We start from the raw sequence: 17024 nt of genomic DNA, 5'->3' as shown, positions 1-17024 counted from the left end.
TGACCTGAATGCATTCAGAAAATGTGTGCAGGAATAGAGCAAATCAGTGTCTTTTTATGTCCCTGTATGTGTCAAATGAAATGTAACACTGCATGCTGCTGGCTTGATTCATATAGATTCACAAATGCATTTTGTTGAATCAGTTTGTGCACTTTTGAGTTTTGATATATGTTCTTTTGCTTCAACTGTTTTACAGGTGTCCTAAAGAGGATGGAATGGCTGATTGACCTCATTAGTCACATAAGAAATATAGCCTATCAGTCCACCCAAGTGCACAATGTTCCACTCAGTGAGGTACACGAATGTCTCTGGGTTAGGACAAAAGAGTAATAAAATGTTACTTTTCTGTTTACTTAACATTTTTACTTTATTTCTTTTGCAGGCATTGGACTTTTTTCTGCAAGTTTTTGCAGCATCTGTAGTGGCCTGGGCTGATCATGCAACTCCTTTACTACTTGGAGTACGTGGTAGCTGGATTCCATGTAAAAATGAAGCCACACTTACCCCTGGCTGTTTAGGAAATCAATCCCTGGACATTGTGACTGTACATGAGTGTTTAACTGCCCTTCCATTAAGTTTACAGTTATTGTTAGCCAAAGAGCCCTGGAAGGAACACACACAGAAGGTATTATTTCCAGTTACTCAATCTGATAAAAAACGATTTTATAGTTTATTTGTGTCTGGAAATCATTTTCTGAAATGGTGAAACGTGCCCTTATTTTAGTACTATAGGTTCACACTAGCTCGCACTGTGCATTCCAGTTGCAGGTGCAGGAATCGCATTGATTCCTGCATCCGCAACCACCTGCAGCCAAATCGCACTACTCTTGCTAGACACACGGGGCTGACATTTATTTTAAACATGGCTGTGGGAACCGCAGGGAAACCATATGGCCAAAAAGATCACGCGGTTTTCCTGCAGCTATGTTTTTAAAAAGGTGCATGTACCTGTTTTGTGCGGTTCACGTGGCACAGCAGCCAATTCCAATTATTAGGCTGCCGTGCCCAAGCAAACATGGGATGCACAGCCTGCACTAATGGGAACCTAACCTGAAAGAAAATACAACCTTTCAAAGGTTTACTATACATTATTAATTTTGCTTCAAGTGGAAGTGGACAAAGTTGGTATTAACCAAGAACAGAGTTCACTATCCTAGAGCATAGTTTAAAAAAAAAAAAAAAAAAACCAGACGTGATTTTCTGTTCCACTTGGTGTTTGTTTGTTCTGGGTCTGCTTCCAAATAATCAATTCTGGATTTTGTGCATTTGACGTATGCCCAAAAAAAATTCTTACATGTACACAGGGGGAACATCACATGTCCTGTTCCTTATGCCTGCTACCAGGACTTGATGTCTATTGCAGCAGCAATCTTGCTGGTTTAGAAATACAATGTAGGAACAATGTTTCATTGATATGCAGATCAAAGGGGTAACCTATGAACTGCATATGATGTCTGTTAAAGCAATCTTACAAGTAAAAAGTTTTTTGTTTTTGAATACAATTTGTTTTATCTAGCTATGTTTTGAATATATTAATTTATACATACAGTGTTAACATTTAAAACTTGGTGCAAAAACTCAGCTATATAGAATTTGGTGTCAGATGGATCAACAGATGTTACATCTCAAAATGGGTCGCGCTCTTTACCGCCACTTCCGCGTCACACTACATGTTAAAATAAGAAAGTGCTAAGATAATATTATTTTAACTTTTATTTTTCCTATTTTTTGTTTCTGAAGTTTGTAGACTGGCTAATGACTCTTCTAGAAAGTCCAGAGGGAGCATTGTCAAATTCTTCAAGAACAACATTGAAAGGTTTAGTATATGTTACTTATTATTAGTATGGCTGGAATACATTGTGATTTAACGTGAGTGCACTTGTATGGATATTCCATCAGATGTTTATTAGGGGCTACAGTAAATGCAGTTATCAATACTCATCCATATTTCTGCAAGTTCTGAACACAAAGATTATAATATGTGCAATCAGTGTTTCTATAAGCACAATGGTTATAAACATTGTGATCAAACGTGAATTAGTTAGTGTTGCATGGAAGCCAAGTGGATATTATCTGTTTTGTTTTTTTTTTTTCGTTTACTTTTACTGTAAAAAGGGGGGGGGGTTACTAAAACTGGAGAGTGCAAAATCTAGTGCAGCTCTACCTAGAACCAATCAGCTTCCAGGTTTTATTGGCAAAGTAATATTATGTTTTTCTTTGTTTAAAAAAAACAAACCTATTATATTTCTCTGCTCTGTGCAGTTTGTTTTGCCCAGATACTCCTCTCCTCTTCTCAGGTCCCTCTTCTGCGTTCCTGGCCCCTCCCTCTTGTTGAGTGCCCCCACAGCAAGCAGCTTGCTATGGGGGCACCTGGGTCAAGCTGCAACTCCCTGTGTCTATTCAGATACGGAGCCGCGGCCCGGCCACGCCTCCTCTCTCTCCTCATTGCCTCACTGAAAATGACTGACAGCAGCGGGAGCCAGTGGCGCCACGCTGCCATCTCAGCCAATGAAGAGGGAGAGTCTCGGGCAGCCGAAATACTCCTGCAACATCGCTGGAACAAGATGGGCTCAGGTAAGTATTAGGGGGTCTAAAAGGGGCTGCTAAACATAGAAGGCTTTTTATGCATTAAGATAAAAAAAAAACTTCTGAATTTACAACCACTAAGTGTCAGTGTAAGATTAAAGGTTTATGAGGCCAAAGGTGGGGAGCACTTGGGATCGGAGGCATTTCTTAGGGTTGTATACATTCATTGGTATGTATCAGGATGCATAGCTCCTCTGGAGCTTATTATTTGATGATCTAATAAAACCTTTCTTTCCTCTGTGGCTTACTGACTTTGACAGCAGCAGGAGCTAATGGTGCCCGCTGCTGTGTCTCAGTCAATAAGGAAGGTGAGTCCCAGGCAGCCGAGGTTCTCGTGCAACGTTGCTGGATCAAGATGGGGCTTGGGTAAGTATTAAGGGGAGCTGGGGCACACTAAATGCTTTTTATCTTAATGCATAGATTGCATTAAGTAAAAAAAAAAACCTTTAGAACCACTTTAATTGAACAGGCTGAAGTTAGAAGCTGATTGGCTACAGTGCACAGCTGCACCAAATTCTGAGTGCTCCAGTTTTAATAAATCTTCCCCCATGACTCTTACATGCCAGTAATCCAGAACATTTTATGTTTACATATGAAGTTGAATAATTTATTACACATGCGGGTTGATTTATTAAAAGTGGAGAGTGCAAAATCTGGTGCAGCTGTGCATGGTAGCCAATCTGCTTATAAACTCAGCTTGTTTTAAAAAAAAAAAAAAAAAAATGAAAAAAAAACCTGGAAGCTGATTTTGTTTCTATACAGAGCTGCATCAGATTTTGCGCACTGCAGTTTTAGTACATCAACCCCATGATATCATATTTTACACATGGACAACAAAAACGCGTAGGGCACTTTCACACTGGTTTGCTTCAAAACTGCCAGTAAAACTCCTATGCGTTAATGGAGCGCTTTTGGTGCAGTTTTTAAAGGACATGTGACTCAAAAGCTGCACCAAAAATGCTTAGTGGGGGCGTTTTTGGTGGAGAGGAGTGTTTTTGGTGTGCTTTTTTTTTTACTCCCCACACATGCTGCAAGCACGATTTTTTTCACCAAAACAAAAGCGCCCCGCCCCAGTGTGAAAACGTTTATTTATTTAAAGGGAAGCATTTTTCTTGAACTTTTCAGGCGCTTTTTTTTTTTTTTTTTTCAAACACAAAAGCGTTTGAAAAACTCCTCAGTGTGAAGGGGCCCTTAGGATCAGTTCATGTTGATGCTTTCCACACATTTGAATCTAGTTGTTTTATGGCTACAATTATATATTTTGTGTAAAAAAGTGGAGTTATATGGACCAATCAGTGGATCACTGTAATTGGTCATAGGCAGATCAGTTTAGATTGGTGCACTCATCTCTGTTATATGAACGTAGCCTGGAAAAATTTGGATATTCTGATTGATCCTTGTTTTTCCTTGTAATGGATATCACAATGATTACTGTATGTGTTGCTTCTGAGCTTGGATTTTTTTTCTTTTTAGCTACACTTGTTAACCTAAGGGGCCTTCCAGAGTTTAAAAGGAAAGCAGTGTGGACAAGAGCCTTCGGATGGTAATGGATTCCTTTGTCACAGAACTGTTGGGCCAGGAACAATACAGTGGAGTTCCATAATAAATGTCTATAATGCACATCTAGTTGGTTGAGCTAAATACCAGTGAAGACTGTTGGATTTTTCAACTAAAAAGTTACAATGATTAAACTGTTACACTGACCAAGGGCACATCTTCTCTGGTCAGGAAAACCTTGCTTATTTAAAAGCATGTTTACATTTACTTTCCACATTGCCTCTGTAGTGTTATCTAAAATCTTAGTTTATTAAAGCATTTACTACTACTTGTGTCAATTCACTTTAACTGTGAAAACGATGTAATTTATTATTTCAGTATTCATTTTTAGAATTGGATGGAGTATGGAAGGGTTAGAACCCCTGGCAGGCTGATATTGTGTCTGTGTTGCCTCATTTACACAAGCAGCAGTCTCCATCGCCCTTCTGCAAAGTGATCCATCATGGGATCAGCAGAAGCTTCCAGAGGTTTGAGGAAGTGATGCTGTCATCTCCTGAATGCCTGTTTTTTTTTTTTTTTCAGCTGAAGTGGGATTTTGCATTTAAATACTATATGGTTGTGGCAGCTGTCAAACTTGAAATGCTGAGTTAAATTTGCCACATCCACGAAGCAAAGCATCACAACTGTGGCATGTGTACAAACCTCTTCTGCCTGCCATGGTAGGTTTTTAGATACAAACTATGAACACGCACATGAACTTTAATGGCATCCCAGTCTTAGTCCGTAGGGTTAATATTAAGTTGGCCCACTCTTTTCAGCTATAACAGCTTCAACTCTTCTGGGAAGGCTGCCCACAAGCTTTAAGAGTGTGTATTTGGGAATGTTTGACCATTTTTCCAGAAGCGCATTTGTGAGGTCAGGCACTGATGTTGGGCGAGAAGGCCTGGCTCACTGTCTCCGCTCTATTTCATCCCAAAGGTGTTCTATCAGGTTGAGGTCAGGACGCTGTGCAGGCAAGTCAAGTTCCTCCACCCCAAACTCACTCATCAATGTCTTTATGGACCTTGCTTTGTGCACTGGTCCAAATCATTTGGTGGAGGGAGGGTTTATGGTGTGGGGTTGTCTTTCAGGGGTTGGGCTTGGTCTCTTAGTTCCAGTGAAGGGAAATCTTAAGGCGTCAGCATACCAAGACATTGGTATGCTGACGCCTTAAGTGTTCCTTTCACTGGAGCGGGGCACGCGCTCTCGGCACATCTGTATTTCACTAATTTATTAAATTTTCGACCGCTCTGCGCCAAGGCCCACCTGCAAGAGGCCGCATTTTTGCATTTGGCTGGTGCCAACAGGTTAAAGTGTTTGTAAACCTAAAAAAAATATATAGATAATGTCCCTGTCTCTTTAAGGCACGCTAGGGTCTGTCATCAGGTTCTCTGTGAAGCGCCTGCATCTCCTTCTCTCCCCCCCTCCCTCATTTCTGTGGTCTGTTTGTGAAGCAGCTCTCCTCCCAGCCCCTCCCCTCCTGCCTTCAATGACTGAGCATTCCTGTGCAGCTGGAATCTTCCCCTCCTCTGTGTAAAAACTGCCGTGTTTCCCTGAGATGTGCAGACACAAGGTCACAGTGATGTGCGCAGAGAGGAGTATCCGCCCCTCCCACTGGACTCCCTGTGATCGTCAATGAGAGGAGAGGACACCATGTGACTAAGAAAGCACTCTTAGAGTCGGTTCACACTAAGGCGACACGACTCTGTACTACATCGGGGGCGACTTGTGCATTGCCATGCACCACGACTTCGGAGCGACTTGCATGGACTTCACATAATGGAAGTCTATGCAAGTCGCTCCGAGGTCGCCCAGAAATAGTACAGGACCCTTTTTATAAGTCGGAGCGACTTGTGTCGCTCCTATTAGAATGGGTCCTGTAGCGGTCAATGGACCGCGAGGGAGCGCGACTTGTCAGGCTGACAAGTCACCTGACAAGTCACGCTATTATGGATCGGCTCTTAAAGAAAAAGGTACTTAGCAGTGATTATAAACAAATAACCACACTTACTATTGTCTTACAAAAAAGAGGATCAGAGGATTTTAGGCTTTTACATGATCTGTCCGTTTATCAGGCGGGGCCGATCGGGTCACCCATTCTCTTCTATGGGGAGGTGGATGTCAGCAGACATATGTCTGCTCACACCCACCTGGCATACGATCCAACAAGATCCACTGAAAACAGATGGATGGGGATATGTTTTCCATCCATCCAGCGGGTCCGATCGGATGAAAACAGACAGGCTGTCTGTTTTCATCCAATCTCGCCATAGAGGAGAGTGGGACTCTGACAGGTCTGTATCTGCACAGTGAGCGGACACGGACCTGTCATCCTCCTGCTCAGCGGGGATCAGCAGAGCGAACCCTGCTGAGCAAGCGGAGTCTGTCAAATCGGATCCGCCCCCCCCCCCCCCCCGTGTGAAAGGGGCCTTATTGATGTGACTTTACAACTACTTTAATACAAAAGAAAAAAAGTGATTAGAATACCATTCAAAGGGAAGCTGCTTTCAAACGACACACGTGGTATATGAAAAACAGCTAAGCTAAATTAGGTAAATACAAAATATCTTTATAAATGTAAAATATTACATGAAAATAGTATGAAAAAAAAATCACACACATATATAAATACCTTTCTTTCACCAATCAAAAAGACAACGTTGTCATTGGGGGAGATTTCCCATTCAGTAAGTCAGAGGAAATCCCTATAAATCCCCCTTCTATCCAAAACGAAAAAAACGTTTTGCCTTTAGTTTAAATGAACCTCGATGATTCTGTGTTTTTCCATATTTAGGTTTCTATGCAGTACTGTTGAGATACTGATGCCCCCTTACATTTCTCCTGCAGTCTGCCCCCCCCCCCCCTTTCATCTCTTACTTCATTCTAACCTCTGCCTCCCCTGCACAGGACTAAAAGCTGTGCTCAGTCTGTGTCCTCTCCCAGCTCCCCCGCCTGCCTGACATTGTCATCCTATCAGCAGGGTAGAGGGGAAGGGGGGGCTCTCATCTTCAGGGGATAAAGTCACATGGGCGTGACGCAACGCGTAAGGCAGAGGCATCCTGGAAGTGCCATTTGACAAGCTCGGTGCTCATGGATTATGCGATTGTTTGTATTTTGTAAGAAGTGAGTATACAAGTTATTTTAACTAATAAATCGGTTTAAAAACAATAATACACTATGGAGACCCCTTTTTATACCCACGCATTCAATGGAGCAATCTGAGAAGGAATTAAGGGAGGGCTGCAGAGATGATATATCAATTTTAGAGGCTCTGAAACCAGCAAAAAAGAGCAAAGACCCCCTAGATGAGAGCGTAGATACAAGGACTCACATTTAAAGACACACAGACCCAATGCTGTTACCTTACAGCAGTAAGGTGAGCGGCATGTGAGCACAGAGGTGTTACTACACTAAATATATGTTTGTTTCACTGTGTAGCAACCATCCACATCACATGGTCAAGGGACACAATTGATAAAATACAGACATTCCAAAGGACTTTTTTTTTATTCTGATTTTTATTTGCTTTTTTGTAGGTGGCACCATTAGCACTATTGTTTACGTTAAAACATATAGAGGGATTTTAGATTTTTTGAATTTCTGTCACTTGAATATATTTTTACTTGTTTCACTGGGTGTTTATGTATACTGTATTATTTTGAGCAGTTTGGATTTATGTTATATGATTATTAGTATTATTTGTTTGCATATATATTCACTGTAAGGCTCCTTTCACACGGCCGCTCCGTGTGAAAGGTCCGCTGCGGGACTTTTTTTTTTTTTTTCCACGGAGCGGATGACATTTCTGTCATCCGCTCCGTGTGCCCGCATATCATCCCATCCGTTTGCGGATGATATGCGGACATAATGTAAGTATATGGCACTGCGGATGTCAGCGGATGACACCGCTGACATCCGATTTTCCTTCCTTTCCGTTTTTTACACGGAAGGAAAAATGGGGTTCTGTTCCGTTCGTAAAAACGGAACAGAACTGAAAGGAGGAAAATCGGATGTCAGCGGATGGTATTCCGCTGACATCCGCAGTGCCATTCACTTACATTATGTCCGCAAGTCATCCGCAAACGGATTGGATGATTTGCGGACACACGGAGCGGCTGTGTGAAAGGACCCTAAATCACTCTAATAGCACAGCACCACATTTTCTTTTAAAATTATACTATTAAATTACATTATTTGTGCATATCTTATATATGTGGAAACACAGGGAGCAGATGTGATAAACAAACCCATAGCAGAAATGTAAACATTTCTATGGTTAATAGGCATGTATGTATATTGTAATAATATGTAAAGTAGGATTATAGGCAAAACTTTTTTTTCAATTTGGATAGAGTAAGAGAGTGTTATAACCCCTGTCAAATTGTTTTGCCATCTGTGTCCCATTAGGAAGATTTACCTTCACGTTCTGTTCCATAGCCAAAAAAGGAAGTGAGAGGATACCCCTGCTAATTAAGAGAATCCATTGGGGCCCAGAACTAGTGTGCTCATTGGAATATTTCCCTGCTATTACTTTTCTAGGGGCAACCTAAATTTGGTATTTTCTTTTACTTTCAATGATAATGGTAAACATGACAAATAGAAAGGGTGAGTCTTCCTAATAGGGGCACAGACAGAAAAAAAATACCTGACAGGTGTTCTAATCCATCTCCACTCTGTTCAAAACTTGCCTTTAGTTACACAGTACTTTTAAAAAAAAGTTATTTCTCTTTCGTTCATTGATGGACACAGCTCTTCCATCTTCTTGACCGTAGAGCTTTACTGCCTCCTACAGGAGGAGTACACTAGGCAGAGAAAAAGCTTGAACACACCTATGGGCAGTCCCTGGGGGTATTCTCCCACTTCCTGCTATAGGTATTCAGTTTTTTTTTTTGGCCTAGTAAGGAGTAAGGACCTAGTTCCTTGCTAGGATCTCTGGTCCTGGCAATTGTTTCTTTTTACATGGAATTTTTTCCTATTTCATTTTTTTTTTCCTGTGAGAGCTACAATCAAGTGCTGAAATGGGTGACAAACTGGATAATCTAGATCCTTAGGGTCCCCCCAGTCCGGGCCAGTGAGCGCATGCAGACCGCAGCTCCGTGCTAGGTGGGCCCGCGACATAGCCCCACTGGACGGGTGGCTGGCATGCGAGTTAAACGTCTTGCGAGGGCGCATATGAACTGGTTTCGGTCTGAGTCGCAGCGTTTCCTCCTGGCCGCACCCACATTACGATAGGACTATTTTCTCTTTTAAATGCTGATATTGAGGGGTGATCATTATGTCAGCCCTCAATAATAATTTAGCGTGGCAGTTAATGTCAGGCCTATAGTTGTGGGTCCAATCATCTCACAGTAAAATAAAAATGATGCTTTTGAAAATATTGTATTAGGCTCCATTCACACTACCGCGACTTGTCAGGCGACTTGTTAGCCTGACAAGTCGCGGTCCATGCAGTGCTACAGGACCCATTCTAATAGGAGCGACACAAGTCCTGTACTACTTCGGGGCGACCTCGGAGCGACTTGCACAGGACTTCACAGGTCACCCCTGAAGTCGTGCAGAAGTCGTGTCGCTGCAGTGTGAATGCGGTCTTACTGTATGTCTTGCCAAGAATGTTTCCAAATTGATACTTCTACAGCATGGTATGTTAGAACAGGAATGGTACAAAAATCTGCTTGCCAGAATGAATTCCTGTTATAACATGTTACCATGCATCTTGAATCCACAAATGTGTTGGAGGTGTAAGGAAAGACATGAGAGACTACAGGTATACAGTTGTGCTCAGATCACTGTACATTATACAGCTGGGCATATATCTGACAGATTTGTAAAAATATACCATAAACATTTTTTTACTTAAAACTGTATTTAACTAGCCATTATTGTATCTAATGTAAAATGCATATTCTTCAGCTGGTAAGTTGTGTTTTTAAAAATTGTTTTATATCTTTTTTAAACTTTTTTTGCAAACTGTAGCTGCATTTGTAACTGTGGATTGTCATTCATGGTATTTCCTGTTTAGAATCCTAAAAGGACTCAAAAATATGTGTAGGGCTATACAGATCTTGTTTTCGAGGTTAGCCTACAGTCTACGCTTTAAAACAATGAGGTGTAGCTAGGAACTGAGCTATCAGAACTGTAGCTATCAGAATCCTGTACAGTTTATATTCACCACTTCAGCCCCGGAAGGTTTTACCCCCTTAATGACCAGACCATTTTTTGCGATACAGCACTGTGTTATTTTAACTGACAATTGCGCGGTCATGCAACGCTGTACCCGAAAAAAAATTGATGACCTTTTTTTTTCCCATAAATAGAGCTTTCTTTTGGCAGTATGTGATCACCTCTGCGATTTCTATTTTTTGCGCTATAAATAAAAAAAGACTGACAATTTTGAAAAAATAAATAAATAGTACACCCCTCACATTTTTGTAAATATTTTATTATATCTTTTCATGTGACCACACTGAAGAAATTACACTTTGCTACAATGTAAAGTAGTGAGTGTACAGCTTGTATAACAGTGTACATTTGCTTTCCCCTCAAAATAACCCATAGCCATTCCTGTCTAAACTGCTGGCAACAGAAGTGAGTACACCCCTAAGTGAAAATGCCCAAATCGGGCCCAATTAGCCATTTTCCCTCCCCGTGTCATGTGACTCGTTAGTGTTACAAGGTCTCAGGTATGAATGGGGAGCATTCACACTGGTCACTGGAAGTTCAACATGGTACCTCATGGCGAAGAACTCTCTGAGGATCTGAAAAAAAGAATTGTTGCTCTACATAAAGATGGCCTAGGCTATAAGAAAATTACCATGATCCTGAAACTGAGCTGCTGCACGGTGGTCAAGACCATAAAGAGGTTTAACAGGATAGGTTCCACTCAGAACAGGTCTTGCCATGGTCGACCAAAAAAGTTGGAGTGCACGTGCTCAGCGTCATATCTAGAGGTTGTCTTTGGGAAATAGACGTATGAGCACTGCCAGCATTGCTGCAGAGGTTGAAGGGGTGGGGGGTCAGCCTGTCAGTGCTCCATACACCGCACACTGCATCAAATTGGTCTGCATGGCTGTCGTCCCAGAAGGAAGCCTCTCCTAAAGATGATGCACAAGAAAGCCCGCAAAGAGTTTGCTGAAGACAAGCAGACTATGGACATGGATTACTGGAACCATGTCCTGTGGTCTGATGAGATCAAGATAAACTTATGCTGTTCAGATAGTGTCAAGCTTGTGTGGCGGCAACCAGGTTAGGTGTGTCTTGCCTACAGTCAAGCATGGTGGTGGGAGTGCCATGGTCTAGGGCTGCATGAGTGCTGCCGGCACTGGGGAGCTACAGTTCATTGAGGGAACCATGAATGCCAACATGTACTGTGACATACTGAAGCAGAGCATGATCCCCCTCCATTTGGAGACTGGGTCACAGGGCAGTATTCCAACATGATAACGACCCCAAACACATCTCCAAGACGACCACTGTCTTGCTAAAGAAGTCGAGGGTAAAGGTGATGGACTGGCTGAGCATGTCTCCAGACCTAAACCCTATTGAGCATTTGTGGGGCATCCTCAAATAGAAGGTGGATGAGCGCAGTCTCTAACATCCACCAGCTCTGTGATGTCCTCACGGAGGAGTAGAGGAGGACTCCAGTGGCAACCTGTGAAGCTCTGGTGAACTCCATGCCCAAGAGGGTTAAGGCAGTGCTGGAAAATAATGGTGGCCACACAAAATATTGACACTTTGGGCCCCATTTGGACATTTTCACTTAGGAGTATACTCACTGCTGTTGCCAGCAGGTTAGACATTAATGGCTGTGTGTTGAGTTATTTTGAGAGGACAGCAAATTTACACTGTTATACAAGCTGTACACTCACTAGTTTACATTGTAGCAAAGTGTCATTTCTTCAGTGTTGTCACATGAAAATAATAATAAAATATTTACAAAAATGTGAGGGGTGTCAAATACTGTATACACACACACACACCTTAAAGACCCTACTCTTGTTTGTTTGGATGTCGTATATTTACATCTTTGTATATTTAACCACTTCAAGACCGGAGGATTTTCCTGCTTAACGTCCAGGCCTCATTTTTCAACTTGGCACTGCGTGACTTTAACTGACAATTGCGCGGTCATGCAACGCTGTACCCAAGCAAAATTTACGTCCTTTTTTTCCCACAAACAGAGCTTTCTTTTGGTGGTATATGATCACCTCTGTGCTTTTAATTTTTTACGATATTAATAAAAAAAGAGCGAATATTTTGCGAAAAATTTACATTTTCTACTTTGACAGTTAAAAAATATCCAATATATTCAATTTTTGTCTGCGATTTTTTTTGCGGGACTGCGACATTGCGGCGGACGGATCGGACCCCTAACTGACATTTTTGACACTTTTGGGTGGACCAGTGACATACTACAGTTACTGACAGTTAACAGACAGATAGGTCTACGTCGCCAGACCCAGCGAAGCGGCTCTGCTGCAGTAGCAGCAACATGAGTTGTTGGCAAGTGGTTAAAGAAGATCACGTTGTTATTGCAGGACGCAGAAAATTAATAAAATAATTTGTTTGAAATTGTTTTATTGTAAGGGTAACAAATAATTGTAAGGGTAACAAATAATTTTCTAAAGTTATGAATATGACACTATATTCTAAAAAATAAATTGTACATTTGTGTTATACTAAATGAAAGCATATCTAAATTTCCCAAAAAATTTAATTCATTGCAGCTTACCAGGTTTTAGAACTTGTGGCAGCGTGTTTTTTTTTTTTTTTTTTTAAATAATACTAAGACAATTTTTAGCACGTACAGAAAGTACCTATTGATCTTGCCAGAAATGCAGTGTGCTTGTCACTTCCTGTGAGCTAAAAAGAAACCAGATGGGACCTCATCTTTATTGTGTTGACTACTAGTCTCATCAATCCACCATGTAATGAAAATGAACAAAGGCAGACATGCTTGAAGTCCAGCCTGTGTGACATCCATGGTTCTCTCTATAGATACAGTGGAGGAGTAACACAAGCAATAAAAAAATACAATTATTGCAGCCAATACATAAGACTGGTAATCTTCAATATGGTAATTTTTTATGAGGGAAGTTTAGTAACACTTTAAACTGTTACCCGAACCTGGAAATAGAGTGGTGAAAAACAATTTTTGGTTTTAACCAATATTTTTTGCATATTAAATCTAGCTGAGAGATTGGTGCAAGGGTGTGTCCTCATCTCAGAAAGTTGTAAGGTATGGACTTAGCCTCGTACACACAATCAGATTATCAGACAAATTTTCTTTCGTTTTTTGTTGCATGCTAGTCTCATATGGAAAGTGAAGAGGATACTTTCATATGAAAATTCTCGTACGACAGAATTCAACTTCAGAATTGATGTCATGTGTTGAATTGCTTTGTATGTGTTCTTTCATTTCCGAGCATGCCTAGTCTTGATCTTATGATTTTTTTTTGGATGAAAATTGTACTAATTAAAAGAAAATCGGACGTTATGTTGACGTACGATAAATATTTTATAGCCTGCACATCCAGTTTTTGTTGTACGAAAATTCGTAATCGGCTGTCGAAAGCACTATACCAACAATCCGAAAATCAGCAGATCGTTCGTCGGACATAATTTTACTTCCGATTTTCTTATCGTGTGTACGGGCCTTAAAAGGCTCCATTCATACCAATGCGTTTTTTCATGCTTTTTGCAGAAATACAGGACAATTTTGTTAACATGGTTTCCTATGGAACACGTTCACATCAATGCATTTTTGTACCTCTGTGTTTTTGGAAAGGATCAGGGACTTTTTTAAACGCAAAACTGTGCTTTTTTATTTAGATTTTTTTTTTTTGGATCAATAGACTTTAATGAAGGAGCTGCAGAAAAGCATGCAGTGTGTTTTTACCGTGATTGTGCCACCTTTTGAGTTTTTAAATCTGCCCAGCAACAAATTTTCCAAAAACAAGAAAAAAGAAAATCACAGGAATTTGCGGCAAAATCATGGTAAAATTGTGGCAAAGAACACTACTGAAACCAAGCAACATGCATAGGTGTGAATCAAGCCTTATAGTCTCTTTTGAAAATGTTTTATTCAGTCAGAATGGGACACAAGGCATACTGCAAGCTACTGGCTGAGACGTGTTGTTAATGTGTTTTTATTTCTGAAATTCTATAATAATGCTTCTGTCAAATTGAAACATTTAATGTATGTCTCTACTTTTATCTATAATCCTCATCAGTCATGCTGTTGAGTGTTAAAGCAGAACTCTTAGACTAAAAAAGCGAAGCATGGTAAATCTAAAGATTTTACAATGGCGTTGTAATATGTTTGTGAATAAAGTTACTTTTATCACTAACTGAATAACATGTAAACCATTACAAATGAGGCCTTGAGCCCATATGTTCAAAAATCATAGCTAAACAAATAATTGTTGGTCAGTAAATTACATTTTTACAAATATCCAATGATTTTCTTGGCTCCTGACCTTTAATACATAAAACCCCACTTATAATTCTGTAATACCTTGGATTGTGAGCATAATTTGTTCCAGAAACATGTTTGTAATCCAAAGCACTTGTATATCCAAGCAAATTTTCCTATAAAAAATAATGGAAACTCAGATGATTCCTTCCACGACCATTTATTCATATAAAAATGATTACAGAAATACAAAATACAGTACAGTATAAAGTGTATGGTGTATACAGTATGTGGCCTAGAGGTCAAGGGGCAATACGAGCTGTAGAAGGACCCCAGTTTTAATGTAAAAAAAACAAAGTGTAATTACACTCACAATGTTAAAAACAATATCCCTTATTAAGAAGTCTGGTGCTCATCCATGTAAAGCTGCTGGTGTATACATTACTGAATGTGGCCAGAGGTCGGGGGGCGCTGGTGACTCCCAGTGCTTCTTGAGGGACTCGGACACACTCGGGAACTGTTAACACTTCCAGGTGCTTCCGTACGCACGTTACGCCCACCCCACCCAGCTGGGAGTGTCTTCGAGTTCCCCAGGAAGTGCTGGGTGCCACCAGTGCCCCTGGACCTCTGGCCACATACAGTACTGTATACACCAGCAGCTTTACATGGATGAGCACCAGACTCCTTAACGCGGGATATACATTGTGAGTGTAAATCCACTTTTGTTTTACAATAAAACTGTCAAGTTACTATTTTTTAAAAATGTCGCTCGTCTTGCAAAATGCTCATATACCACGTTACTCACAAACCAAGGTATTACTGTATAAGTATCTGTCTCACCAACGGTAGAAAAGAAGGGACATGCAAGGGACTTTCCTAGCCTATTTCAGCATCCTCTCTTCCACCTTATCTGTCACTCAACGCAGAACTTGTGCAATGCCTGCTGGAAGTTGTAGTTCAAAAGTAGTCACATGGTTAGCGATGAAACTTCAGTCTGTACTGTCTTTACAGTTTTTTTTTTAATGGAGCTGGAACACAAAAGAAACGCGTAAGATAAACTTAAAACAGACCACCAAGTTTAACAATAAAAAACTGGTCCAAGTTTTTCATAATGTTACATGTTGCCCTCGTTTTTAGGGTTTAACCATGAGCAAATGGGACCAATCCAGCAGCAGCTGTCACTTTTATAATCAAAACGGCTGTGAGTTTCTCCACTCATGAGGCCATTTAATTAATTTACAGAGATCTGTGAATGAATGAAGTCCCTCTTCCACCACAGCAGATGAACTTTTAGTTCTTAATGGAATACTTCCTCCAGCTCTGCAGCTTGATACGGATATAAAACTGGAGGAAGAGTCTGCAGGAGCCTGGCATTGCACCCATGATCCACTGATTGCAGGTGCAATGCTGTGTTAGCTCCAGTGCCAAAAAATAATTGCACATTTGCACATTTTTTTTCATGCAGATATATGTAATTTATTATTTTTCTGTAATAGGTAGAAATAACCTTTTAATGACTAATTCATACATGAAAAAGGTCAAGTATAGGCACCCAGGCAAGGACAATGTACCAAAGATAAATGTAATACTTTCTTTGGCACTATTTTTTTTTTTAGGTGCAAGAAACAAGGCTATTTTGACCTAAATCCTTGGCTCTTGCATTGTCTTTATCGTGACGGGTTCTTTCTTGCAATACTTCTTATTGAGGAGTTATTAGATGTATTAAGTCATCTACAGATTTTTGTGTCAGGAAGAAAAACCCTAAACAGAAAACACATTTAGACATCTCAAAAATTTGAAAGGTTCGCACCAACCATAGTTAGTATTATAATTTTTGGTACTTTTTTTTAAGTCTAAATCTGGATAGTTTTATGTTTCTCAGGGTAACATTCCTGTACTTTAGTCCCCATATCCACACATGTGACAACCATATGCTGCCTTTATATTAGGGAAAATACAACAGGAGGAGTGGGAACAGAGTAAGAACTATAGCAGAAGATAGAATTAGACAAATCAAAATTTGGATGCTTCAGCAGCAACCAGTGGAATTTTGATCCATCTATGGACAGGCTGGTCAACTGATCAACCTCAGAACAACCAGCCTGTCTGGTTTTTTTTTTTTTTTTTTTTGCATGATCACTGCTGCCGGCTATAGCCATTAGTGGTAATCATTGTATTCTAACGTCAGGGAGACCTCATGCTGTCAGAATACAATAACACAGGGGGAGAGATTCCCCCATCAATACTGACTGTGTTGATTGGGGAATCAAGCAATTTTCTTTCCTTCAACCTGTGGTTGGCATAATCTATAGCCTTAGTCCACCTCTAACTGAAATATGGTTTTTAGAATGTGTTAACCTTTTTAACCCTCTAAAGCAGATGTGTTTGAAAATATAGGATTTGGAATATAATTTTGTAAAGTGCATGCTAAATCCTGATGCTTTTCCAACAGAATTAATGTTACTATTCATTATGTAAGGCCCCTTTCAGA

At 40.4% G+C, this 17024-nt stretch overlaps 1 protein-coding gene across 1 annotated transcript in view; it reads left to right on the top strand.

The window, feature by feature from the left end:
- The window catches only part of FOCAD (focadhesin), a 333165-nt gene extending 328754 nt beyond the window's left edge, over positions 1-4411 (top strand). Inside the window, exons 41-44 of the mRNA XM_082243972.1 lie at positions 197-294; positions 383-625; positions 1741-1816; positions 4060-4411. Of these exons, the coding sequence (XP_082100098.1) occupies positions 197-294; positions 383-625; positions 1741-1816; positions 4060-4133 (491 nt within the window). The 3' untranslated portion in view covers positions 4134-4411. The remainder of the gene's footprint in view (positions 1-196; positions 295-382; positions 626-1740; positions 1817-4059) is intronic.
- Positions 4412-17024: the final 12613 nt, after the last annotated feature.

This window comes from Pelophylax lessonae (genome assembly GCF_965119305.1).
Source record: "Pelophylax lessonae genome assembly, chromosome: 1".
NCBI classification, from domain to species: domain Eukaryota; kingdom Metazoa; phylum Chordata; class Amphibia; order Anura; family Ranidae; genus Pelophylax; species Pelophylax lessonae.
This window is presented reverse-complemented; position numbering and strand designations above follow the sequence as displayed.